This window comes from Pelmatolapia mariae, linkage group LG7 (genome assembly GCF_036321145.2).
Source record: "Pelmatolapia mariae isolate MD_Pm_ZW linkage group LG7, Pm_UMD_F_2, whole genome shotgun sequence".
NCBI lineage: Eukaryota > Metazoa > Chordata > Actinopteri > Cichliformes > Cichlidae > Pelmatolapia > Pelmatolapia mariae.
The window spans coordinates 62,226,186-62,251,951 of record NC_086233.1 but is presented as its reverse complement, the minus strand read 5'-3'; the positions used below and the strand labels follow the sequence as shown (position 1 = coordinate 62,251,951).

At 40.9% G+C, this 25,766-nt stretch overlaps 1 protein-coding gene across 2 annotated transcripts; it reads left to right on the top strand.

Annotated features, from left to right (window-relative positions):
* Positions 1 to 22,848, top strand: kcng4a (potassium voltage-gated channel, subfamily G, member 4a). Of its 2 annotated transcripts, none has more exons than XM_063480161.1 (4): positions 1 to 504; positions 2,593 to 3,206; positions 3,311 to 3,952; positions 20,710 to 22,848. In XM_063480161.1, the coding sequence occupies exons 2-4, from the start codon at positions 3,099 to 3,101 to the stop codon at positions 21,583 to 21,585; spliced, it is 1,626 nt and encodes a 541-aa protein (XP_063336231.1). In that variant the 5' UTR covers positions 1 to 504; positions 2,593 to 3,098; the 3' UTR covers positions 21,586 to 22,848. The 2 variants fall into 2 exon arrangements, with proteins under 2 accessions (XP_063336231.1, XP_063336232.1); XM_063480162.1 differs by having other exon boundaries at positions 1 to 509.
* The last annotated feature ends 2,918 nt before the right edge of the window (positions 22,849 to 25,766 follow it).

The window sequence follows — 25,766 nt, the reverse complement described above, 5'->3', positions numbered from 1 at the left end:
GTGTAAAAGGTAGCGGACAACAAAAGCCACCCGATGCCCGCATTTCTGCTGAAATGCCCCCTTTGTGTAATCTGGAACTTGCACACAGTCGCCTTTTCCCGGTCACTTGTGTACCTGCTGTCACCTTTACGCACACTTGAACTTGGGTAAGCTATCCACGGTCTCCTCTGTTGCGCACCACAGCGCCGACTCCCTCCTCCCGTGCTCTTCCTCCTCCTCCTCCTCCTCCTCCTGCAGCACCGCTCCGCGAGCTGTAACGGGACACTTTCAGTGCTCCAAACCTTTACTCGCTTCCCATCAACGGTATGTTCAGACTGTCTGCGCGCCTTCCATCGGAGTGGATGATGCCGGAAAGGCGTCCCTGTTATTGTGACATGTGGTGGCTGGTGATGATCGCTGACTCCCTGACGTGGCGCTGAATGATCGGAGGAATTGAGAGGCGACATTGAGGGATTTTACTCAAAATTGATCCGGCCGTCTGAAATGAGCGCGGGGCTGAGGACGGTAAGGTGTGCTCATAAGTTGTATCGACGTCTGCAGGGGTTTTGTTTGTAGTTTTTACATTTGTCTGAAGTTGTAATGAAATACAAGTCTCTTTTTTATCTCGCCAACACTGTAACACAGAGGAGGACAAATGATCACACTTTGTGTTTGAGAGTTTTATGTGGAACTAAGTGTATCCAAAATATGAAGCTGTTTTGAATCAATTGTAAGATTATGGTCTTTAAAATGTCCTTCAAACCACATTTGACTTTCGGGGTCAAATGTGGGTTATTATTATTATTATTATTATTATTATTATTATTATTATGATGATGATGATTATTATTTTCTTTTCTGCAAAGATCCTCCAAACGAGAGTTGGTTATATGACCGTAATTACGCGACAGATTTAACCGAGTTTAATTAGAGATCTATTCTAGATAAGGGCGTAAAAATGTTTCCCAGTGTGTGCTTTTGCAAGTTGGGGAGAGAGAGAGAGACAGAGAGAGAGATTTTCCTGCTGAACATAAAGCATCCCTGCCTCTCCAGCAGCTCCTGACAAACGCAGTCACTGTTGACTGACTATGAATATAACATAAGCTCCCTGAATGAATGCTGCATGCAGCACAGTCACTTAATAGAAAACTCCCAGAGTCAATCATCTAAAAAACAAAACAGAATTGTACATGTTCTCATTTTAATACAACTTTAACTTTTAGTCGGTTTCATAAGTTAATTGGAGGAATCCTAAATGTCACAATGTTCAATAAAACTCCACTCATTGAATTCTAAAGAAAATGTACAACAATAAGAATTTCATTTTAACTGACTGACCATCTAACCTATTGGATTTGTGTCTGTTGTTGCACCAAAATTAGCTGATAGTAACAGTGTAAACGCCTCCTTCAATTAACTTTACAGTAGGAAAAAAGAGGGAACTTCCATTAGGACTACAGATCAATTAATTACAGTTTATCATTCTCTCCTCTTCCTGTGCGGTGGAAATGAAATACCAGCACCTTGACAGAACTGATTTATTGGTTCCTCAATGACAGGATCTTATCCTCCTGCATCTGAAGTACCGAAGCACTTGGGTACGATCCAGTTCGTCCAAGTGTCTGTTCTTTTCATTCACACATTCAATAAGCCTGTGTGTACTTTACATGAATACTAAGCAGAACAATGACAATACTGCAGTGTTAGTGTTGGTGGTCCTGGAGGTCTGGATTGGTTTTCATATGGCCCCATGCTGTGCTTAACTATGAGAGTTTTTTTATTTGCTCACAGTGGCGGATGAGTGTTGGATTTGAGCACGGCAACCTGCACCTACATGCATTTTTAGAAATGGGTAGAAAACTGTGAAATTTAAATTAGGATTATCTAAACTGTTGGGACATTTGAAGAAATGTCACTGTAGCATTTTATTCACACCAAAAGCTGCCAAGAGAAAAGTGGAGGACAGCCAAATATAAGGCAGCTGTATTGTTAGTAACAGGATACAAAAACAAACTACAGAGGATTATCTGAGTGTTTGTTGAATTCAATTAAATGTCAAATAACACAATAACAGAGCTCACATTGAAATCAGAGTATTAACTATAACTCTTTAAAGCTCTGACACAACTCACCATGCTGGGCAACTTTAACAGCTAACAGTGCCAGTAAGTTTCAGGGAAGTTGTTTTGCCAATGAAAAACATTTTGGACCTTGCGCTGTGCAACAGACACTGAAGCACACGGCCAATAACTTACTCTGAGTGTGAATCATACCGTGAACCTGAATGTTCCTTTCTTCTGTTAGTCTTTCATTTTTCTATCACCACTTTTAACAGATCATTTTTCTCTCAATGTGAACATGAGTGAAAAATTCCTCGCCTATGCATTCAGCAACGGGCCATTTATAGCAGTACAGCAAATGTGACTGTCTTTTTCCTCATTGAAAAGAAGTGAAAGAGGAGGGAGGAGCTTCTAGCACTGCAGTCTCCTTTAGGTGTCTCAGTCTTGGGTCTGTTCTCAGTCTTTCCTATTCTTGCTCTGTGTTGTCGTATATGCCTTAATCTCAGTCCATCCTTGCCTCATTCTAACAGTTCTCTCTCTGTCTCTCTTTCAGTTGCCTGCATGATGCCACCACGGGTTTAGACCCTCCCTAATCCTGTTGTGGTGACACAGAGGATCTTCCTCAGTTCCCCAAACACCCCAGCACTGCAAAATTGGCTCCTTAACTCATGCAGCTCATTCTCTGCAGCTATCAGCCAGTGATCAGTCCTAACCTGCTCTCTTTATTCAGGCTTGCCTTTGCTAGACTGGCTTCAGAACAGGATTACCCACTGATTTGATGTTGAAGTCTGGTACACAGACTCAGTCTGCTGCGGACCTTTTACCTCATGACGCTCTGTTGGTTGGGGACCAAAAAAAGAAAAACAGCACTGCACCTTTTCTTTCTTCTGTTTGCCTACGGTAACAGGAAAACTTTTTCACATCTGTAATACAGAAAAACTGATGTTTACTGAGACTGAAAAGTTTCGGAGGGCACTGTCTGCAGACTCTCTCTGTCTTTGCTATCTGGTCTGAGCTGTCCACTCTCCAGTCGAAGCACAGTGCTCTGTGAATGCTGCCATGCCCATCATCAGCAATGCCAACCATGACTTCAGCAATCTGTCCGTCAGTGATGACAGCAGTCTCGACCACATATTCACTGAGATCCCAGAGACTGAGACTATCAAGGTATGAACACGATTGCTCATAAATTTAACGGTTAGGGAAGATTTATGTCAAATAAGTTCTCAAATTGTATAATAATGATCACCGTTTCATTCTTCGTGCTATAGGGTGTGTACTACCAAAGAGCTCAGTTCATCCGTCGGCCAGAGGACCTCTTGTCCATCGACCATGCTTCCTTGGCAGTGATCAATGTCGGGGGAAACCGCTACACCTTCCCCTGGAGCACACTAGAGCAATTTCCCCTCACACGACTTGGCCGCCTCTGTGGCTGCAGGTCACCCGAGGACATCGCCAGCATCTGTGACGACTACGATGAAGCCCGCAAGGAGTTCTTCTTCGACCGCTCACCATCCGCCTTTAGGGTTATCCTCAACTTCTTGGCTGCAGGGAAACTCCGACTGCTACGAGAGATGTGCATCCTCTCCCTGCACGATGAGCTGACCTACTGGGGCGTGGAGATGGCGTACATGGAGCGCTGCTGCAAGAGGAAGATGTACACACGCATTGAGGAAGTGCACGAGAAAGAGAGGCGTCGGGAGGAGCGCAGGCAGAAAAACGCCATGCAGCGGGTGACGGTGGAGGAAACACAATACAGAAAAGTGATGAACTGGCTAAGAGATATGGTAGAAAACCCACAGTCAGGCTTACCAGGGAAGATCTTTGCCTGCCTGTCGGTGATCATGGTTGCCGTGACTGTTGTCAGTTTATGTATCAGCACGATGCCAGACCTCAGAGAGGAAGAGGACAGGGTGAGTGGCTAACAGTGCTGATTGTGACAATTTCGATTTAGGTTCAGTCATAGTCTTTTGGTTTTAGTCATGATTTAGGCATCTAAATTCTTTTAGTTTTAGTATAGTTTTAGTCAACTAAATATGGTAAGGTTACAGTAGACCAGATCTAAAGTTGAATCAGCTGACAAAAATGTAAAGTGTAAAGGTTTGTTGTGTTTTTCCTTGACATTGAATGTGAAATGTGCCCATATTTCCACTCGTCCTCCCATGCATTGATATTTTATCACGTTTTCCTGAGACACAGGGAGCATGGGCGCTAGTTCCCGTCTCCTGCAGAACTTAATTAGTTCTGATTGGATCTCGTCTCTCCAGAATATTTCATCTCATTATTATTCACTCAGAAAAGGGTCAGTACGTTTCAGCCTAGTTAGTGTCTTTGTTATTTTTGGTCATTGAGGAAAATCACTGGCCAGTGAAATCAACACTGGTGACCAAGAGTGTGTTGGCCTGCTGTAAGCGTAGCTATTAGCAGCAGAAGATTCAGAATCCAAGTCAGATTAGTACAAAATAGCCATAAATGACAATTTTGTAGAGAGAGTCCTAAAGCAGCTCTCAGCGATTTATCATGTGAGTGATCGTGACTGCTTAGAATGAAGGCTCATCAAGACATAATCACTAGCACTTCCTTTATTTCCTGGAAACTAACATTACATGTGTTTAATGGAGATATTTGGTTAATAAACATTTTGCCATTGCTGCAGCTAAGGTGATGGTGATAGATTCCATTATAAAGTCCATCAATTTTTTGACCTAACAAATGATCCCCAAACCCAGGCTATATGCTGGCCCTTTGCAAGTCGGGGTCTGTGCACACATAATTGCATGTTTATGAATAATTGCTTTTAACTGTTTTTATATCACTCCACTCTGGATTGAAGGAGAACAAAAAACAAGAGCGAGAACATCTTCTTAGACAAATGCTGATGTTGCAAAAGTGAAAATTCTAAACTATAAAACTCGCTGTCATCTTATCCTCTTCAGTATTCTGGTGGGACGTTGCAGTGTCTGTGTGTGATCTGTCTACCCGTAGCAGCACAGAATAATTAAGCCGGAGCTGCTCACTGAGGCCCGTCCAGTATCTGAATAATGAAATGAGCGTACTGTATGTGACAACGTAGACGGACTCACACACGTGTGAATCAACAGACACGCTGTGAAAAACACATATATGCACTACCACTGCACACAGAATAGCGATGAAGCCATCCACTGAAACTGATACAGCGCTCTCTGAATTATGCACACATTTACTCTTTTGTCTTATGTTGGCTCATGACTAACTTCTGACAGCAGCATGTCCCCCATTCAGGACTTGATCATTTTTCATATGCCGGGTGTCCTTGAAGTAGACCTGTCATGCTCGTTCCCAGCTCCACATTTTTATTCTAGAGCAGCTCAGTACAATTCACAACTGGGCAGCTGTGGCTCAGGTGGTAGGGCAGGTTGCCTACCAATTAGAAGGACAGTGCATCGATCTCTGGCTCTTCCAGCCCACATCCAAAGTATCCTTGGGCAAGTTGGTGAAATGAGAGTTGCCCCCTGTGTTAGAAAGTTCTTAGGCAAAGCTCTGCATGGATGTATGTGTGACTGGGTGAATGAGACTTGTAATAGAAAGCTCCACTATGGCACAACATGAGTACCAGTCCAATTACAGTCCAAAATAATCCTTGTTTATCAGGTTCAGCCCAAAGTCCTGGTGTACAATAAAGCAACTTTAACCGAGTATCAGGATCAAGACAGTACATATGTACGTATGTATGTACAGACTGATGTATGTATGTAAGTTGACACACCTGTTCAACGGAAACTCCTCGAGAAGTGTACAGCAGCATCCCTGTATTGATTTTGATACGAGCAGTCACAGGCAGCCAAAAGATCGAGTGCAGAGAGGGGGTGGTGTTACTGGAGAATGCCGACAGCAGAATACTTGATGAGTTGTAAAGGCTGAAGAGAGGATTTTGAGAGCCCTGCCAAGAGGAGTCCAGCAGTTAGTGAGAGTCATAGGAACACAGATGGACAAGAGCTTTGGCTCAGGAGTGGATCGAGTCTCCTGGTCTGCTGCTATGCATTTGATATGGACCTTTTAGAGCATGTGATAGATCAAACCTATTACTATTGTCCTAAGTGGAAATATGCAGTGGCGTCAGTTGCTGCTGTAGCTTTATTTTCTATGCAGTGATGACAGTGAAAGGTTCAGCAGAAAAGAATCTGAAATACAGCAGGACTTAAAAGCAAGCAGAGATTGAATAGAATAATATTTCTGATGTGTAGTATTACAGTAGCATTTTTATGTAAATGGTAAATGAAGTTTTGCTGCTTGTTATTCACCTCAGGTAAGCACAGCTGCACTGACGGAGACATTGAAAGGCTGCACGCAGCCTTCCCTCGTACACACGCACTTGCAATTACCACGCCGTATTGATTCCTGGTGTAACAGTGTTCCCAGCCAGTGCAAAGTTTTGTGAAACTCTTTCCTGGAGTTAGTGTAACTAGGAGTGTTTGTCTCGATGCCCTGAGGCAGCAGTGTGGGTTATAAGGTCATCTGAGGTTTGTATGATTGTGTCTGACATCTCACACCTTTGGGAGGACGTTGTGGGATGTAAGGACATTTAGGTGTATGCGTTCACTCAGGCATGTGTTTGCATGTCTGCGCTCATTCCTAGAAAGAGGATGGCAGTTCCATCTACAAGTAAACAAATCCATCTGCTGCTTTCATGTTTTTCCCTCTGCATGCTCCGGAGGTTCAGACTATTCAGCTGCATTGAACTCCATCTGCAGTGTCCAGCTAGCAGGCAGCGGCAGGGTTCCTGTCATCTTTAATTCACGTAGTCCTGCCGTTTGTCTCTCTGTTCTGTTATGCGCCGGAGTCGGCCGAAATTCCCTCGTCCACTCATAATTCATCCAGCTTCTCTGCCTGTTTCTGTTTGGGTAAGGAGTGTGAAGGAGAGATAGCGTAAAGTAAAGATGGATTGTGGACTAGGTGGCTGAATAGAGTGAGGGAGAAAAGGCGAGACAGAGAAAGAATGTGCTTTAGGGAGATAAGAGAGGAAGTTTCTGGTAGAAAAAACCCGGCAAGAAACATTACTTAATTTTTCTCCTCTGATTGCTCCCCTTTGTCCATGTAATGTGTTTCTCTCTGTCCTCAGCTGATCTCGTCTATCACGCAGTATACCACTAGGAGCTAAAAGCTCAGCTCCAGTCCCACTGATAACCACTCTTTCATCCTTCTATCTCCTGCTGTGGGTGTGCATGTATCTCTGCTCTGTATTATGTAAAAACTTTCAATGTGATTCTGAAATCAATGTCATTTCTGCAGGATGTTTATAGTTGTGACACTTTGACAGAAAGCACAAAAACGCAAGTGGATGCAAGAAACCTTCATATAATTCAACAATGCATCTTTGATCATCGCGGCCGTGTCGAAAAACACCGAACAAGAGTTGAGCTTCATGCCTCGTATACAAATGATGCCAACAGCATCGTTTGGACTAAAGATAATAAATTGATCTTTTATCAAACAATATATTGTAGGTACATAAAGGCAAGGTGTGATTTGAAGCACTGCTCCCAGCGCAGCTGGTATTTTTTGATTGTTCTGTGGAAGTCTCCTTTCAACCTTGTGAGCTTGCTCTTGTGTGTCGGCAATGTTACTGTGGACCTTGAACTTCCACAGAGAGGAAAAATCATCTTCTCTATCAAACTGACCTAACTTTTATGTTTGTGACGAGAGCTCAGTGTCTGGTTTTGACCAATCCAAACAGTTAAAGAGTCCATAGTCTCCAAACCTGAAAGCAGCAGCATCAGATCAGAGGTGAAACCAGACTCATGCTTGTGTTTGGTGGAAACAACCTGAACTGTGATGACTGCTCTTGTGGCCACTCCTCAAATCCTAATTATCAGATCTGAGTCCTTATGACTTGCTCCTCTCCCAAAGGGTCAGTGCTGTAACACATCAGAGGAGATCCAAGCCTGTCATAAATGCACAAGTGCTTGTACCCGAACATGGAGCGATCTAAAAATAGCATTTGTACCACAAGAGTTGCACAGTTACCCAAGGAGACTCTTTGAAGGGCAGATCATCCAAATTTAAATTAAACATCTTTTTGTCAGTTTCAGAATTTTATAATTTTGCATATTTTGCCAAGGAGTAACAAGAAATGTTATAAGATTAATACCAAACCAGGTCTTTCTCTGTTATATAACTTGTACACAATATACAATTAACAAGTTATTTTTTTAAAGTCTTTAAAAAAGAAAATCAAAAGGATTCATATCAAGATGATCATTCAAAGATTTAAAAAATTACTATCAATATATGATTAGTGATTAGTCAGCCACCTAATATCTATATTAGTAAGTGATCCTGGATTATAATACATTTTCTTTGACCCATTTCTTTTCTTGGCCCATTAAAGTCTATAGATGCTCGTGTCTGAAATAACTTATAGTAAGATGAAATGAAAGTGATTTGTTTAATCCATCCAAAGCTCCTGTACCCTACCTAATAGTACCCAAGATCCATACTATTTCAGGGATGTTGTTAGAGTATGCATGTAATAGTGTTCCTGAGGTCATTTATAGTAACATAACTGTGGTTCCTGGGGTGTTAAAAGTAGAATGAGAGGCAGAGTTTTCAGGCCCCTCTTCTGTGGAACCAGCTCTCAGTTTGGCTTGGGGAGACAGACCCCAAACTTTTACTATTAAAAACTTAAAACTTTTTGAGAAAGGTTACAGTTAGGGCTGAATCAGGTGACTCTGAACCCTCCCTTAGTTATGCCGCTATAGGCCTAAGTTGCTGGGGGATTTCCAAGATGGACTGAGCATTTCTTCTTCACTTACCTACTTTTGCTCTCTTCATGTTTATTTATTTGTATTTTTGCATTTAATCATTTGTTACTGTTAATCTCTGGCTCACCTGGTTCTGCTGGAGGTTTCTTCCTGTTAAAAGGGAGTTTTTCTTCCCCACTGTCACCAGGTGTTTGCTCATAGGGGACATCTGATTGTTGGGTTTTCTCTGTATTGTTGTAGAGTCTTTACCTAACAATGTAAAGCACCTAGAGGTCACTGTTGTTATGGTTTAGTGCAATATAAATGAAATGAGTTGAGGCGAACTGTCAGTGACTCTTTAAAGTGAGACTGGGCTACCAAACTGCTAATGGCTCTCCAAATGAACTTACTGTACGCACAGATGGATACCAGTGTTTATTTACAAAAAGTATTTCAAACTATAGCATAGATTTAGTTAAATAAAGTTCATGGGATGTTTGATGCAGTGAAAGATTTTTTTAATCAAAGTTTGTGTTTTATAATCTCTTGCTCAAACGTTGACAGAACTAAAACTTTGTAGCATCATCTCACTAACTAGCTATTCACAAAAGATCTGTCGCTGCTGTTATTATCGAGAGGCTGAATGGACAAAATAATCATTTTCTCTGATTATCACTCTCACTTAATCCTGTTTGAGATTATAATCAAGTGTAGATTGAGAAAAAACTCGATTCACGTTATTTTTCAGGTGATATTTTTGGTGTTATTTATTCTAATAAATAACAAAGTAACAAAACTCATCTGTACCTTACGGCTTGCAGCTACATGATGCTCTGATGTTGTCTTTACTTCTTGCTTGTGTCTTTACTTTTACTGTTTTGGATTAACCTTCACGTTCTGGTTGTGGCCCCCTAATGTAATCCCTCTGGAGTGGAACCACTTTCTTCCATCAGTGTCACATATTGAGCTAAAAGACATGACGATCTCAGTGGATCACTTGTTATTTTTGGAGGCTTGCTTATTCATGAAAACGTTTTTAGACACCAGTAATCTTCTTGAGTCAAATCTATGGTAGCAACACTCAGAAAGAGCAGCAGGTCTCAGCATATATCGATAACCTTCTTGAAATTACATGTTATTGCTCAAATGTTACAAATGAAACAAAGACGCACTTTATTTGTACTTTCAAAGTAAAACCTGTCGGTATTCATTTTCATCCGTCTATCACAGAAATACGTTCCTGTCATTAAGTGTCGCTTGGAATTAAGTCTTTGATGTTCTCACTGTTTGATGGAGTATTTTCAGACAGCCTCGACAGATCTGCTCTCCTTTGCCTAATTCAGATGTTTTCTGGCCTGGGGAGTCATTTTATGTTCTTAATGCCATAAACTGGAGTTGGATTTGCTGTTCAATAGTTACGTCCCAGGACATCAATCACAAGTATCTTGAGACTGAGGGACAGACTACGTGGCTTAAGTGCCACACTGAGCGTTCTGATTCATCCACGTCTTCTCAAACAGAGACTGGTCAATAGTCTCACTGAATTACAGAGCCTGCTCAGGCTGTTGATTGCGGACGAGAAGGATTTCTTATTTTATTAGGAGATAAAAAACTGACATAATGAGTCTTGTGATGTCTGAAGGAAGATAAAGTATCGCTTTATGTATTTGAGAGAAGAAGGTAATAGAGGAGTAAGAGACGAGTGGTAGAGATTAAACCATCTGCATTCCTATTTCTGTTTTCTCAGCTGAGCTGTTCAGTATTTAGAAGCTGTCTCAGACAAAGTGGTAAATAAGAAAGAGGTGACACACATGTGTGCACACACATTCTCGGCAGAGCAAACCTAACTCATTTCATATTATTTTGCTAGCATTTTTAGCCCCCCCACCCCTCCCCGCCCTCTGGTGAGCGTCATACGAAGCACACGTCCTTGACACTGACTGTGCATTTGCAGCATAGTCAAAGATCTATTTTCAGACATCAATTCTTTATAGCGTAGCATGTTGCATTTGATATGCTGAACTCTAATGTCATTAAGATAAAGTTAGTTTATGTAATGGTGTGTAATCACTCTTGGAGTCCATTAAATGACCTTCTATTCATGTCATCTTCAACAGAGCCTCAGTGATGGAATAATAACCTAGAAGCAATTACTGTCAGTAATCCTTCCACGTCTAAATTATGGGCAGCACTGAAGATCATTCATTAATAATACGATCACATAGCTGCCTTTAAGAATGGCATCTCATATTTGACAGATGATGGGTCAACCCAGTATCACAGCAAAACGTGTAATAGACACGCGAGTCCACCGTGTCCTTTTCACGCTTTGCCTCCAAGTTTGAAATGGACACGCATGCAGAAATTGCATTACCAGCAGGGGGAGTCAGTGTATTAATTCCAGGATCCTTAATCGTCAGAATCGATTAAGCTAGGTGGCTAATATGTATAATGTCTGTTTAAATGCTTTCGCGTGATTATTTTCATGTTGGCTTGATACTGCAGATTACTGAAATTTACTGCAACTTCTGCATCCGTGAAATGGACACAGTGGACCGGTGTGTTGTGATATGGATGGGTACATATTGTAGCACTGACCTGCTATGGAACAGGTAGCATCTCATGTGATCTATGAGACAGGTTTACATATAATATAGTAAATAAAACAATAGAAATAAGAAACGATTGGCCAGGAAAGAGTATAACATTTACTGCTTGTCAGAGATCCAAGCGTCTGAAACTAAAAACACTCTTTTGCCTGAGTCTGGATCCTTATCTGGCATTTTATGTCCAGCTTCACTGAAAACCAGTATTGGCTGTGTAAAATCTCAGAAGAATTACCGGTTATTTGCGTGTCTCCTGCTTCTGTGCTAAATTCCATTATGTGAATCAACAAAGACATTTTTTGTCTGTGAGGGGGGAGTTGTGATTTGGAGTCCAACGTTTTTGACTATCTGGACTCGGAAGCATGAATGAATTCCCCCTGCAGCTCAGAGCAGCAGTGACAGCGATCTGATAAGTTTTGTGTGAGCATAATGCAACAAAAGGCTCCCCCTGCATGTAATTTAGTTTAAGATGATTTACTTGCACACCTGAGATGTGAAACATAATGTAATAGATGCACAGACCTAACACCAAGGCTAGTGTGCATGTGTGTGTGTGTGTGTACTCTCTCTGCCTTTGGCCAAATTCAGAAGACAAAGCACTATCATCAATCATAAGCTTGTTTGTGTGTTTAACAACAGAGGCACAAAATTAAGCATGCGTGCTTTGTGTGTGATGATTTCCCCCCCTTCATTAAGTTCACACAAAGAGAGCATAAATAGTTGCTGGTGTGTAAAGTTGGTTGCCTCAGCAGGATGCGAGTCTGGCAGTTACTCAGGGTTACTATACTTAAGTAACTAAGTAAGACTTTAGAGAAGCAGGTGGCTGCAGATTAGAGGGAATGAAATAGAGGCCGGAGAAGTAGGGAAAAAGAAAAACTTGACATTGGTGCAGATGAGCACAAGTCGGCGGTTTGTGTATGCAGCTGTTACTAACACGCACTGTCATTTTAAAATGGCAGATATTAGATCTTTTCGAAACTTGCAGACCCTCAGACCATAAGGTCTGCAGTTACAGTAAATGCTAATAATCAGATTCCACTGCAACTGGAATAATTGTAGAAACACTTTCAATTAGCATGCATATGCATTTCCCTGTTTGTTTCCCCGGGCTTGTATGTACTCTGAACGTATCAGTTCCGAGCAGATTCCACGCCTGTTACGGCCTATCTGCTTATGAGCTGCATTCCCTCCGTCGGATGTGCCGCATGGCTGCCAAGTGGGATTATTGAGAGAACAGCAAAGTATGAGGTGTTTATCCTGTCCATGCCAGAGTGGGATCGCACAGCATAGATAAGTACAGCAAAGCATGGGAGCCATTTCCCAACCTTTGTCCCCTTTAACACATTTTAAATTCAAATTCTGCTTTTTAATTCAAAGTGTCTCACCCGATGTTGCCAGTTTATGAATTTTAAAATCACTTGATGCTTTTGTGATGACCTTTAAAAAGAAATGTAAGACATGCAACAAAGATGCATCACACACACTTCCATAAATGCCAAGTAGCCTTCATATTTCTGCTGTGCTCAAAAGGTGAATGAGAACAGGTGTCGGTTTGATGTCTGCCTTCATAAAATAAAGGACATACTGGACATGAACTTCCTCCTATAAAATAATATTTTGACATCAAAAATATTTATAAACCCACAAAATGCACAAATTAAAATGCATTTAAGAGTTGCATCATATGAACTGGGACACACGTGTCTCTGTAAACTGTATACATACTTATAGCAACAGGTAAAGATGCACAGAGTCCCTGAGATTCCCTGAGAGTGATCTGGTAATACAAATATAAGAGCAAGCTGCATTAAAAAATAGGCTGACTATTCAAAGATTAAATTGGTAATTAGAGAAAGAGTATTTTTTTTCCGGTTTCATATGTTCCAAATATCTAATATCTGCCATGAGCCCATCTCCATCTTTGGTTTCTATTTTAAATTTTTGTTGGGTGCATTTTCTTCTGAATTTGCTTCCTTTTGTCTAAATGCAGCAAGAGCTGATTAATAAAAATGCAAAATATTTGCTTGTGTTTTGTCTGTTTAAAAGAATTTGTCAGCTTTTCTTCAGCTGTGGTGTGTTGAGCTTTCAAACTATTGAGCTAGAAAATTAATCTGAAAATATTTAGTAATTTTCACAGATGATTTCGATATAAAAAGCTAAAAATCTATTTATTAGCAGAGTCTCAAATATGACTTTAAATCTTGTGAATAGAAGCTTATTTTGCCCAAATACAAAAACACAATAATGACCTTAAATGCTTCAAATTTCTTTCCCCTGAGTGATTTTGCTTCATTTGAGTTTTCAATAATTCAGTTTTAAAGTGATTTGGTAACCTGGTATCACCTTCTTTACAACAGTATTTTGAATGGGTTGTAAATAACAGGAGGACATAGCACAGCCTACAACTGTAAGCAAAAGGAAGTAGGTCTTAAACGTGCAGCACAGTGTTTGTGCTTTATGGCCAAATATCTCCACTTAGTTCCCGTCTGTGTGAAGAACATCTCTGTGGTTTGATCAGATGGAACCTCTGCTACAGTTTTATATATTGTCTTTAGAGAGAAGGGGCCTTCTCCTGACAACCCTTCCAAACAAGCAGTACTTGTTCATTCTTTTTCTAACTGCACTGTCACGAATGTTAACTTTTAGCATGCTAACTGGGGCCTGTAGAGTTTGAGATGTGGCTCTTGGGTTTTTATTATTTTTTTGCAGTTTCTCTGAGCGTTACACGCTCTGACCTTGAATGACATTTTGTTAAGACACATTTATTGCCAACATGTAGTTTTCATAAAGGTGTTTTCACGCACTGATGATTAATTAACCAAGGGCATTTGATCAGCAGCACCTGGCTGCTACTTCCCCTTAGCTTTCACAGGACTGCACAGATCCATTTGAATTCTTTCTTTTTTCCCCATAACTGTAGGTAAAAGTTCTTTTTGCTTGACCTTATCTAGAACATGATTCTTGGTGAGTGCTTTGTAGGATTTACCAGACCTACAGATATGCTGATCATATTTGCGCATGTTAATGAAGCCACAATATTGTGAAACTGCACATGTGTGCATAACTCATATCAGCAGGTAGAGCGTTGCCCACTGCTTCACTGAGTGAATGCGTTAAATGCAGAGAGTAATTTCCCCACAGGGGATTAATAAGGTATACAGGAAAAAAAAACAAACTAAAACTACCCACATGTCTACGATGCCAAGATGGCTGCCAAATGGTAAGACTTAATTCCACAAACAAAAGCTCAGCATAATTAACAGATGTACTGCAAACAACCTTGTAACTGAGAAAACAGCTCTACTTATGCATGTAGAAAGTAATTTGTGATGTGGGACAGCTGTGGAGGCAGGAAGCACATTGGCACAGTTATGCAGAGTTGTGTAACAGGAGCCCACACAGATGACACCTGGTGGACAGGTGTGGAATAACACCGGTGAGGGAAAACTCCCCAGAAAAACCAGCCAGCCCAAAAAATCAATTAAAAGTAGACAGAGTAGGATGTGGAAGAAAAACAGTTGTGACAGTGACACACAAACAAGCAGCAGCTGCTTAATTTCCTGAGGTTACATACATGACATTTGCCAACTCCCTTTTCACAAGACAGCTCAGTCCTGTCGTAACAGCAGTCACTCTTTGTGTCACGCTGCATTCCCACACACACTCAGAGTGAGCCAGTGCACACTGCAGTCAATAGTTTGCTTTTTTCTTTTTAACTCCACGTTCTGAGGACACATTTTTATAATTTTCTTACAGATAAAAAATAAAACACTTGCACAAAATATGTTTTTGTGATCATAAAAGTTGATGTTCGTCTACTGAAGGTGTGTATGTGTGTCTGTGTGCGCCTGATGTGCCTATAGTTTGATGGGACACTAAACAATTTAAAATACTGGATGAGGAACTGACATCACATTAAATTGCTTTTATAGCAGTTTGTACTGAAACTGGAGGCTACAGACAGACTTTACTAGAAGTGTGTGTCTGTCTGTGTGCATGCAGGCATGAAAGAGAGAGTCTAACAAGCTTGAAAGCAAAAACCTTTGTTAAAATTTGTCATCTCTGCATTTGTGGATGTTTGTGTGTCCATGTGCTGCACGGACAGACAGACAGAGACAGAGAGAGAATAGAGCTGCAGAGTTGTAAATGGTCCCCATGGTTCAGATGTCACCTCTTCTTTTCCTCATCAACTTTGCTTGTAATCCCTTTCTTCTCTCTCCCTCTGCACCACTTAGCCACCCACTTTCCTTTCATCTATTCTTCTTTTTTCTCTCCCGTATCTCTCCGAGCCACCTTCTCACTTTCATTTTTCTCTATTGGGGTTTTCGTGCATGAACAATCTCTTGGTCTTTATCGGTGATGGATAATTCTGAAGGCTTTACAGCTACTTCATATGAAGATAAAACCGTGCAACTCTATGCTGACACAAATGTCTGTGGTAAGGTGCTCAGTGTAAGGAGTCATACTGTATAGAGAATAGCTCGCTGTTTGAGGCTCTTATTTATTACAATATATCTCAAGGATTCTTGCAATTTAATGGGTGCATATAGTCCGCACGGCATATTCTACCCAGTGTGCATGCGTGCATGTCCATATGACTAGTGAACACATTGCTCGATGTTGGCAGTTCCAGGTTAAGGACAGCTGTGTGTCTTTTGTGGTTGTCCTTGCTGTCCATCCACACACTCCTTTATTCAGCTTTTCTTTAGAGCGTTCAAAGTGAGGGCAAGGTCAGTAAAGCAGCATAGAGGAAAAGTGTTTAGTGGTGCAAAGTTTGTTCAAGGTCTGCTGCACAGTAAAGCTGACTGATGGGCAGAATCTTTACTTTTGCTCCCATTTCCAACTGTACCTCTTGATATGCAGGACTGCAGGATCATCGTGGGAGAAGGAGCCCCAAGAGATGTAGAAGAAAGAGGAATGAAGAGTTATACGGACATACTGTGAAGGAGTCAGAGAATGAACCACAGTTTATAATCATGCAGTGGTTAGAAAAGCAAACATTCCTGAGTTGCTGTAGCATCATGACAGTTGCGTAGAGAAGAGTTGTCCTAATTATCTTTTGAAGACAGTGAAAATGTGCAGCTTTATTTGATCCACACGTGAAAAAAACATTCATAATTCAGAGATATAGAAGCTTTCTCTTGTCCAACAATAGAGACACACATTTACACTTCAAACCCACGGTACACGGAGCGACCCCACAGCCAGTAGCTGTCTGACTGCACAGTGACGGATTGCTAGCAAAGGGTAGATGCTAAGCTGCCAACGTTAATATAAAGCTCAACTGATGCTGACACAACAGTAACAGTATGATGGCGATGAACCAGTGCAGGGGTCAGAAATGCTGCCTTTGTCCTGAATGAGAAAAACACCATCATGAGCTGATTGAATTTTTCGGACCATCTGCTTAACCATTAACACAAACACTGTGTAGCACATTGCAAGTTGTCATAATTACGCAGTAAAAGCCAGATGTTTATTTAGAGAGACGACAGAAAAACAGTCATGCAGAAAAGCAGCTATGCTGAAGGCTGAAGGGTCAGCAGACATTAGCTTGGATCACTTTGTATAGGTTGTAATGCTGTAATTGTTTTATGCTTATATATATTAATAGTGTAGCATCTGGCTTCTCCTTTTTATTGCCATATTCAAAACAAGGACAAGTTTCAAGGTCACACAGACATTTTCAGCTGAAACCTTTTTCTCTCCACACTGTGTTCACATTGTAATACCAAAATAATGTATTACATATCAAGTGTAGTATCTCAAGTTGCCTAAGATTCATACTTTACATTTTTAAAATAGCGTCATCATACATAAGTATTAACTAAAAATGTTTAATAAACTGTAAGGTGTGAATGTAATCACATATAATGAGCTCTGGCTGAGTGCAGGGCTGCTTTTAGGGCATTTCAGCCAAAATATAATGATCAATATTGTCATGCATGTGTTTATTTTGCAAAAGCCCACATCTAGTGCAAAATAGCAACTCAGTTCAGATCAGCTCGACCTTTGGGTAGAATTTTTTTGCATCATACATATTGTTCATTTTGTCATTAAGTTCTTTTTATTCATTTACTTCGAGTTGATTTGTGTCCCACATGTCTGTGGGATTCTGTAGAAATCTCAGTAATGCCATTTTTATCTCCGAAATATAAGGAAAGCTGCAATAATAATACCACTACTACTACTAATGATGGTGATGATGATGATGATAATACTAATAATAATAATGTATTTTCCTGTGTGCTCATTTTAAATGTCCTTGCCATTAGAATGCCTCAGTGTTCGTTGCCCCCACTGCAGTCTTTGTCTTAATTTGACATTGGGATGTGTTAATACAGATAATAAAACGAGGCCCCATGTGAGACAGCTGCTGGGGTGAATGGTGTCTGTGCTGAAATGTGCTGTTGCTGGCATTAGTTCCACAGAGTCATTCGGAGGAGATAAGGTCAGGGAGATAGTTAGTATTGTGGGAGGTTATTGTGTGCACAATTGTGTCTGTAGTTGAAAGGCAGAGAAACAGAAGTAGAAGGCTTGGAGCTATAACAAATGGTCTATTCTGCAGAGAGCGAGAGCACAAAGCTGCGATAGGCCTAATGTCAGGGAAAGAAAGAGCCGCGAGGAGTGGAAGGTGCTTGTGTCAGACAGAACATCTACACTGTGACAGAAAGTGCCTTAAAGATTCATACAGGAGAGACCACAGAGCTAGACATCAGACAGAAAAAACATGATGAATGTCCTGAAACTGAGAAATTTAAAGGTTTATATTTGGTTAATATTTAGGTAATGAATTGCTGTGCTGTGTCTTTTCCTTTAGTTCAGCAAAAAATATCAAGCAGTAAGTCCTTCAGACCTCTGGAGAAGTCACATATAGCCATTGTGGTTTTACTTTTAACTGTGTGGGCTGCAGCTTTACTGAATACATTTTAATATGAGATGTTAAACATGTCATAAATTCTTGGAAATATTATGATGCAATGACCAGCTTAAGAGCGATGTCGCTGTAAACTCAAAGGCCAAAATAAAACAAAGTTTTTGTGACTTTGCTGAGAAACCAAAAGAAAGTTATAAGCGATCATGTTGCCTGCCTGCTGGATGTGGAAACTAGGATGTCTTGGCTAACATATTAACTACACTAATGTTAATGATACACTAAATGTGTTTCTGCCCTGTTCCTCCTTCTAGGAACCATTAAAGGTTCATGTTTATCACGATTGTCGGGAGTAAAGTGTATTCATCTGTTTTTGAATCACGTTGAGCAACTTTTACATCATTTCTTTCCTAGAAATCCTCACATTTAGAAAGCCGTTTGGTGCAATTAGCATAATTCAAAAGCTAAACTGAAACAGTGACTGAAATCTTTAATTACTAGTCTCAAAATGGAAAACAAAGACTGATCGATTTTAATCGTCACATAGAGACTTTAAGCCACCTGGGAGACATGAAGCCTCATACGTATTGTTTTAGGCTTACAGTTTCATCACAGTGGGGGTCAGTTCCTTCTAAAATCAAACATTTTTCAAACTCACAAACCTGCAATGTAAAACTATTTGACTTACCGTAAGATAGCAAAGAGGTCAGGCTTAATTTTATTTCCATGCAGCAAGAGAAAAATGTGGAATCTTGGGTTTGAATATTTTACTGGGTGTAAACACCATAAAACTCAGCGAAGCCTTGAAAGAAGCTGATGCTGCATTATGCTACAATATGCACACTTAAAGTCGTACTGGATGTAAATCTAAAGCAACATGAAGCTACTTGCATGAGTATTTGTCCATTAAAAATAATGATCAAAAGAACTACATCTGCCATGAAAGGCCTTATATATAAAACATGAATACAATAAAATCAAATAAAATTAACATCCTTTTCAAAAGCAAGCATTTAAACGTTAATATTTAGACCTGTTCAAATGTGGATTGTAGAGCATAAAACCTACAAACTGTCTCATCAAGACAAATTTGTCCTGAACTTCAAAGAACTAAGATTCATGCCAGAGAGCTGAGAGACTGTCCTGCTTTATAGACTGGATAAATGCTGCTATTATCACTGCTAGCATCCCTGCATGATGCAACCTGCACAAAGGAACGTCTTTGAGAGTCACAACATCTTAGCACACATATTCCTACACCAGCATTACAAAATATGCAGAGCCACTCTGCAGGAATGAAGCAAAAAGGCAAAACATCACAGTGGGATTACAAAGAGTGAAAAGGGCAGAGAGGACACAAGTGATAAATGCAACTCGAAGTAAACAGATGTATGTGTGTATGACGGATACGAAACTTCACTTAGTGGAACGCTGAATGAATGAATGAATGAATGAATGAAGGCTTTAATGCAGAAGGAGAGCAGTGTGAGGGACGAGCACAGAATGAAGAATGAGAGGGGAGGGAGTCCGAAGAGGGCGATACAGGAGGAAAGAAGAATAAATGATGAGAAGGTGGAGATGGAGGCAGAGGGATGAAGGAGAGGCTTGCAGGAGGAGAAAAAAAGTCATGAGATAGAAGGGAAATGAATGAGACACAGTGCAGATAAAAGTAGAGAGTGAGCAATGAGAAAAGTGGGGAGAAATGGGGGGGAGGCTGATGAAAGAAATGTCACAGAGAAGACATAAACAGTGTCTGTCTTAATAATACAGTCTCACATTCAGCCTGTGTACACTGTGTAAAAACCAAATAACTCATAACATTATAAAAAACTCTGATGATTCCCCATCATCGGGGCGCAAAGTCTCCTCTTCACAGAGGGGATACTTTACCATATTTCTCTGGTAAACTTCTTACTACAGTCAGAAACCGACAACAAAGTGTTGCCTGAAGAAATTGCCCTTCTAAGAGAAACATTGTAGCAAATACTCAGAACAACATATATTCAAAGTCACATGACAAAGAGCTGTAAGGAATACATCTGTGTGATGGCACGAGTGTGTGAAAACGAGGGTCAGTTAGCAGCAGTGTCATGAACACACCCCACTCCCACTATTCTTTTAGAGGAGTTTTTTTTATTATTGCATTACTCGTCGTTGACACTGTAGTTGGAGGGCACACAAGTTTGATTGTGTTTTGTCGCCACTCCCAAGGAGGATTAATCCTTGAGGTCTTCCCAAATGCAATAATTGATTGATCGCGTCACTTTATAACCCACCAGTGCAGCTGCAGTAGCTTTAGCATACTGACCGACTGTAACTTATGATTAATTAATGAATACCAAAGATGATTATCTGACCTCTGAATTTTTCTCTCCTCCCTGTGCCTTTCTCACCATCTGTCTTACTCCCTGTCAATTCCTGCTTCTCTTATCCTCGATTTCTCTGCCTTGCCTTCTCTTCCACCTCAGGGCGAGTGTTCATCTAAGTGCTACAACATGTTCATCATAGAGACGGTGTGTGTGGCCTGGTTCTCCCTGGAGTTCATCTTGCGGTTCATTCAAGCTCAGAGCAAGCTGGACTTTCTCCGCGGGCCGCTCAACATCATCGACGCTATGGCCATCCTGCCCTACTACGTTTCCTTGGTGGTGACAGAGAAAGACCCAGAGCTGGAACACGAGAGGCCGGGAGGAGGTAAGGGCTACCTGGACAAGCTAGGCCTGGTTTTGAGGATCCTGCGAGCACTGAGAATTCTCTACGTGATGAGGCTGGCTCGCCACTCTCTCGGCCTGCAGACACTGGGGCTGACGGTGCGACGCAGCACCCGGGAGTTTGGCCTTCTGTTGCTTTTTCTCTGCGTTGCTGTCACCCTCTTCTCCCCGCTGGTGCACTTGGCTGAGAGCGAGCTCACAGGTACCCACGACTTCACCAGCATTCCCGCCTCCTACTGGTGGGCCATTATCTCCATGACGACAGTGGGATATGGCGATATGGTGCCGAGATCCATTCCGGGACAGGTGGTCGCACTGAGCAGCATCCTCAGTGGCATCCTCATCATGGCCTTCCCTGCTACTTCCATCTTCCACATGTTCTCCCGCTCCTACCAAGAGCTCAAGATGGAACATGACCGATTGTTCAAAGAGGAGTGCGTGGCTGCCGCTGCAGCTGCCGCTGCCAGTGGGGAGCCACAGGAGATGGGAGGTGATGGAGGCGGTGAGAACTCGGCTCCACCTAAAATGCATCTAGACAAGGATAATGTGCACTCGCTGGAATCCCTGGCTCTGTTAGGGAAAGGTGGCGAAGCTGCTGGAAATAATAATCACAGCCTTCCGGCAGCAGCTTTCTGAGCTGCATTTGCACAGACTGACCTCTAAGATGTGACTGTGCAGTATACGATGAAAGTACTGTTTCCAAAAGACCTCACTATCTACACAGCTCTGAGGGCATCTGCATTGTTTGGATAAAAAGAGATTAAGCAAACATTACGCATTTCTTTTGCTCTTCAAGGATTTCATAAGGAGTAAAAGTGTCCGCGCTGAGAAACACACAACCCTTTAAATCGGATGGTTCGTTTTGTCCGACCAGAAAGCCTCTGCAGCCATATTAGTAAACGGCTGCGTCCATAAACATGCAATATTCAATCCAAAGTTGCTTTTCCTCCCACTGTGAAAATACTGACTGCAACTTTTAGTTTCATTCTCATTACTTTTTAATTTGTTGCCTACAGTATGACCTCAGTGTGTTTCGTACTGTATACTAGCTTGAAGCCATGCTCTAACAAATTGATTGTCTCATATATGATACGATTCATCTCTCTTGTGTATATTTCTATGCTTGGACTGAAATGGTTTCTCCATTCTCAAATATAAACTCCAGGTAAACGATTAAGAAATTGCATAATTATTCCAAATGTTTCTAAATCAGTGACAAAAGGAACGGACGTGGAGGAAAAAAAGGTGTTTTTATTTGAATGAAGACGAGCGTGAGTGAGAGAGAGTGAGCACCAAAACCATGAAATGTACTTTGCAACGCTCCAAATAAAAGCTCTCCTAGTAATCTGAGAGAAATCCCTTTTCTGGTCTGTATTTTTTTCCTTGGTACGATGGTCTAATCTCTGCTCTCCTGGGATGCTCAATCAGAGTCCTACTGCTGAACATTTACTCTGAGAAGAAGAAACAGAAACAGCTGTCGCTGCCAGACAGAGAAGTATTCTAAGAATTCTGTGGCAATCCGCTTCTTACATCACCTTCTCGTTTTCACATGCATAATTACAGCACTGTGGAAGAGAGCCGTGTCTCCCTACAAATCTAATGTTTTTAAGACAGCGATCTCTGTAATGTAGTCCCAAAATCTCTGGTTATTGTTGATCTTCGTGTCTGGAATAAATCTGTCCTCATCTCACTCTGTTTAATCCCGTTGTGGCCTTTGGACCTCTCAGAGTTCTTTTACTGAGAAGAGTTGCCTGCAGCACCATGGGGTCCAAGAAGGTTGTGGAGGCACGCAGGGACATGACAGATGTGGATGTAATCTAGATTAAAGTTGGGATTAAAACCCCCACAGGCAAACGGGTTACTGCCTGAAACTCAACTTCATCCAGTTGCTTCAAATAAGATTTATCTTTTTTTTTCTCTATTATTTCAGTGGCAATTTCTTTTGCTTTATTGTGGCTTCCTATCAAGTTTTCATGCCTTAGAATTAAGATTTACATGCACACGATGAAATATACTGTATTTTACAGTTTTTTTTATCCATCTGTATACTCAGTAGGTAAAGACACAGTGATATTATAAACAGTATATAATGGCGTTTTGCAACAGTGATCATAACTCGTATGGACCATTATTCTAAAAGCAGCTACGGGGGATAAAGTATTCTCATATGTCTGTGTAGCTCATCGTCACAAATCATTACTGATGCTCAAAAGTAAAGTTCAGTCCAAAAAGTCACTTTCTCATCAAAGACAAGAAAGATGAATGTTTGATAAAGACCTTTTCAAGGACTTTTGCTTTTGAGCGACACTTTTTAAACGACTAAAACATTTTATTCTAATCTGAAAATTTTCTAATATTTTCTCTTTGCAGAAAGTTGCATTAAAAAAGTAATATCATTTAGGATGTTGGAGCCAGGAAAATAAAGCTTTGTACAGGAATCAGCCCATTGTTTTATGAAGGTCATGGAAAGTTGTGTGGGGTCCACCCTCAAAAAATATCTTTGTGTTTTACATTTTTATTTGACCTTTCCAGTTAACACATCACTGTTTTTGCATTAATAAGGCAAGTATATGTAGAAGAAGACACGCAGACACGCAGGCGAGAAGGCCATGAAAAAAAAAGTTTCAAGTATATTTAGACAATCTGTGTAGAACGAAAAATGACTGTCACTTAGCTAGCCGGTGGTCACGTGCAGGTGTTTAATGCAGCTTCAAATCATCATGGTAAGCTAAGCTAATTACAGCCTGGCTCTGTCTCCATACAAACATAACAGCAGCAATAATCCTCTTACCTAACTCACATGGTTAGATAAGAAAATAAGAAAGAGCATCCAGTGCATTTTCCAAAAAGGTCAAACTTCTCTCAGTGCTAGCTAATTATCAATTATCTGCTCACACTGTATCATTCTTATGTATCAATCTTAACAGGTTCTGATTAGTATTGATAACAATAACAAAAATGAAAGATGTCTCAATTATGTAATTTTGGACAAAGCAATGCTACGGGTTATTCAAATAAAGAAATCACACAGGAGGGATCAGAGGAAGACATTTGTTAACTAAAGTTTTAAGTAAGTTTTCTAAATAAAGACCTATTGGCCATGCTTGTAGCCAGAATTATGGTACTTAATTAAATACATGCAAACAGGATAACATTATATAACATGAATGTGTACAAAATTGTTCTGCCACCTGATGTAACGTGCTTCTGCTGCAGTAAAACGACCTGTCAGGTACAAATCTGAGATTTCTGCAGCCTCAGAAATGTTGAATAATTTCTCATTTCTTTGTTCTTTGAAGGATCATCGCAGTCATACTGAGTCATAATCCTCTTTTCTCCTTGTAACACTTTACTCATTACAATGTAAGGCAAAGGGTGGATAATAACTCCAGCAGTTAAGTTGTTTCCACACAAACTGCTCATCATACTAACACTTGATTAATGACTCGCCTTCTTTATGTTAATTGACTGTTCTCGAACTGCAGCCACTCAGATTTGGCATTTGTCTGAATGCTCTCTCTCTCTCTGAACAAATAAGTGTGATATTATGAGACTATTAATTTCTATCAGTAGATTTAAATGGCAAAAAAAGAACGAGTAAAAAACAATTATTGTACAAACTACCAAAAAGATTCAAAACCACTATAAAGACACAGTATTTATTTTATTTCACTACTTTTAAATAAAACTTGAATAATTATTGTTTATCTTGGTGAGGTGCACACACACACGCACACACAGGTAAGGCAGAAGCTGTTTCTCGAGGCCTCGTTGGGATGGATCGCATGTCTTATCGCTCTCTCAGCTTTATCTCGGGGGCGATCGTGGCTCAAGAGTTGGCAGTTTGTCTTATAATTGGAAGGTTGCCGGTTCGAGTCCCGGCTCCGACAGTCTCGGTCGTCGTGTCCTTGGGCAAGGCACTTCACCCTACCTACAGGGGCCCGTTCTTCGTACCTCGCTTACTACATCCAAGATCAAATGACACATCCAAGATCAAATCATCGCGCTAACCTTGAGCTCGCTAATCCGGTTCTCCGAACACACCTGTTGTTGACGATTAGTATAGCTGGATGAAGTAATGTGAGATCACTGGGTGGCTTAAAAGGGGCTACGCATCGATTGTAGAAACATTGATCGGCAACCCTGTGATTGGTCGGCGAAGATGTTGAAGGAGCGCGCTCAGTATTTTACGGCAGCAGAGCAAGAACTCTTGATTGAGGGATTTCAGGAGTTTCAGAGTTTAATTAAAACGCAAGGGAACACTGCAAAGGCTGCAAAAGCAAGGAGAGAGGGCTGGCAGAAAGTTGCTGACAAATTAAACTCGTAAGTAATTTATTATATTATATTACATCATATCCTCTTTCACATTAGAGCCACAACAGGACCCACTAGAACATGGGAACAAGTAAAAGTGAAATATAAGAATATTCTACAGAATGGTAATATTTATCACTTATATTGCTTTTAGTCTCTTGAAAAGAGACCCTGAAATAATCTGTTTGTTTGTTTATAACAGCAACCAAGAAAAGGGCAGAGCAAATAAAGACAGGTGGTGGTCCTGCACCCCCTCGTCACACCCCGGCAGAGGAGCTGGCCCTAGGGTTGAATGCCACCAGACCCATTGTGGAGGGCATCCCTGGGGGCAGCTCTTCCTTAGACCAGCAGCCGGGGTGCAGTAGCAGCACCTTCATAACTGGTAAATGAGCTCATAATTCTATTTGTACAATGTAAAATATTTGGTTGTTGCCTTAATTAAAATGCTTTTTGTACTGTGTAATTTATTGACATTGTGTGTTTTTTTTGTGTGTAGTTTCACA

Excerpts from the sequence above, each read along its gene's own strand:
- kcng4a (XM_063480161.1), top strand. The coding sequence starts at position 3,099 with ATGCCCATCATCAGCAATGCCAACCATGACTTCAGCAATCTGTCCGTC. Across the intron at positions 3,207-3,310 it reads CAGAGACTGAGACTATCAAG|GGTGTGTACTACCAAAGAGC; the intron begins GTATGAACACGA and ends TTCGTGCTATAG. Across the intron at positions 3,953-20,709 it reads TCAGAGAGGAAGAGGACAGG|GGCGAGTGTTCATCTAAGTG; the intron begins GTGAGTGGCTAA and ends CTTCCACCTCAG.